Genomic DNA, 2,527 nt, shown 5'->3' on the forward strand with positions numbered 1-2,527 from the left:
TATATTCACACACACACATATATATATTATATATATATATATATATAGATATAGATATAGATATGTTTTAGTAAACCCTAAACCCTAAACCCTAAACCCTAAAACATGTATATCTACATATACTCATTCTTATGTGCCTTCTCATTACACGTATGTAGCCCTCCAATCACTCACTTACAATTACCTCGTACTCATATCACTCTGTATCAGATGGAGCGTCATCGTGATGAAATGCTGCGCATGCAAGCTGAGCACGAGGGACAACTCGCACGCCTCAAACACCAACGACTGTCGCAGAGTGGGGAACAGGCACTCTATGTACAGCAGCACCGGGTAAGACTGTTGTGTATGTGTGGGTTTGTTTGGGGTTGTTGGTAGTGTTGAAGGATATATGTATAGGTATAACAAGACCGGGTAAGTCGCTTGTGTATTGTGTGGGTTTCTTCGGGGTTGTTGGTATTGTCGATGGATATATGTTTAGGTACAACAAGACCGGGTAAGTCTCTTGTGTATTGTGTTGGTTTGTTTGGGGTTGTTGGTATTGTCGAAGGATATATGTATAGTTATAACAAGACCGGGTAGTGCTCTAGTGTATCATATGGGTTTGTTTGGGGAGTTTTATAACGTCGAAGGATATGTGTATATATGTGTAGCAATATTGAAGTAGCATTCTTATGTATACAAAAATGTCTGAGAAAACGAGGGTGTTTTATGATACATCATTCCGCAAATACGTATTCATGGAGTAGTACGCTAACTGAAGCTTGTGGATGTTGGCGAGTATGACAATGTCTAAGGATATATAGATATGTATAGCAATAGTGTGTAATGCTCTTTTGTATGGTGTGGGCTGTGGGTGGACTTAGGCTTGCGGATTTCTTGGAGTACGTAAATGTTTAGGAATATATATATTTTTGTTTAAATATACGTATGTACCTGCAAATACGTAAATTCATGGGCCTGTATAACACCCACAGGACGTTGACACCACCCGCGTGCGGCACGCTCGGGACTTTGAGGACCTTATAAGGCAATACGCTATCCTCAAGGATGAACAGACAAAGTCTGCCAAAAGGGAACGGGAGAGCATGCTCAGACAACACGACGCGGAGTTATATGACATGCGCAAACGACACTTAAGAGAAACACTGCCTACGGACGAGGAACTCATGGCACGCAGACGGGTGGGTGTTTATGGAAGATTTGTGTATATGTGTATGTGTATTTGTATGTATATGTATATGTATACATGTATGTATATGTACATGTCCTTGCATATATATTATTTTATTTTATATTATATTATATTGCATATTAAATATATATATATATGTATATATATCTATATCTATATATCTACATCTATATATGTTATGGACATATACTAATATGTGCATGAATATATATATACATATAATATGTATTTATATATATATATATATATAAATATATATATATATATAAATATGTAACTTTGTTGTACAGCACTAGAGAACCGACAAATAGATGTAAAAAATAACAAGCATTGTATGTCCAACTATCACAGAATCATGCGAATGACTATAACATTCTATTTTGTATGCACATGCAGCAAAACCTTTCGATGTTACAATACGACTTCCATATATACGTTAAACGTTGCAACCACCCACTTACCGAATGACAAGACATAATCGGGACAAGAATGTGGGCTAGGCAACCCTATTTTTAAATGCCGGTCTGGACTACAAATCCTAATTTTTATTTTTATGCTAGTGTCAACAGGACAAAACTCAGAACAGACTTATCGTTAACGGAATCATGGCTCATTTTAACGACGTCTATTCCTTAATCTCTGCCTAATTTTATTTAATTGATTAATTATTATTAATTTGTCCCCGCCCATTAATACTTTACCACTTGTTAATGATTTGTCTCTGCCCATTAACACTAAATTTATTATTTATTAATAAAATGTCTCTGTCCATTAGTACTAAATTATTTAATTTTCATTAATCTGTCTCTCCCCAGGACTCACACAGCGAGCCACGCGCGCCCCACACCACTCAGCGCAGCAACAGTGACAACAAGACCAGCAATAGTATAGCGCAACAGTACAGTAATAGCAGCACACACCACCATACCGGGATGGATTCCGGGATGGAGCCGGTACCAACTCATGCACACGAACCTCCTCCTCCTCCGGTGGTCAGTGAAGTGCAGCCACCGCCGCCCCCGCCGTCACCACCTCCACCCAAACCACCCGCACCCCCAACTCTACCCAAACTCACTCGCAAGGGTACGTGGGGAAGTAAGCTACTGCATGAGAGCTATAAGATCGTCTCAAAGGTGTGGATGGTGTGGATGTGTAGGTGTGAGTGTGTGTGTATGTGTACATGTGGAATACGTATATGTTTACGTATATATATATATATATATATATATATATATGTGTGTGTGTGAGTGTTATATATATTTTTTATATATATATTATTTATAATATATATATATATTGCATATATATATATTATATATATTCCATATTATT

The 2,527-nt window shown here is 37.5% G+C and overlaps 1 protein-coding gene across 1 annotated transcript; it reads left to right on the plus strand.

Annotated features, from left to right (window-relative positions):
- Positions 1–2,010: 2,010 nt before the first annotated feature.
- SARC_08134 (hypothetical protein) lies at positions 2,011–2,351 on the plus strand (the record flags this gene model as incomplete). The annotated part of the gene is made up of 2 exons (XM_014297895.1): positions 2,011–2,278; positions 2,317–2,351. Coding segments are annotated over 2 exons (303 nt in total), but the record flags the coding sequence as incomplete, so codon positions are not given.
- Positions 2,352–2,527: the final 176 nt, after the last annotated feature.

Source organism: Sphaeroforma arctica, assembly GCF_001186125.1.
Source record: "Sphaeroforma arctica JP610 unplaced genomic scaffold supercont1.703, whole genome shotgun sequence".
Taxonomy (NCBI): Eukaryota; class Ichthyosporea; order Ichthyophonida; genus Sphaeroforma; species Sphaeroforma arctica.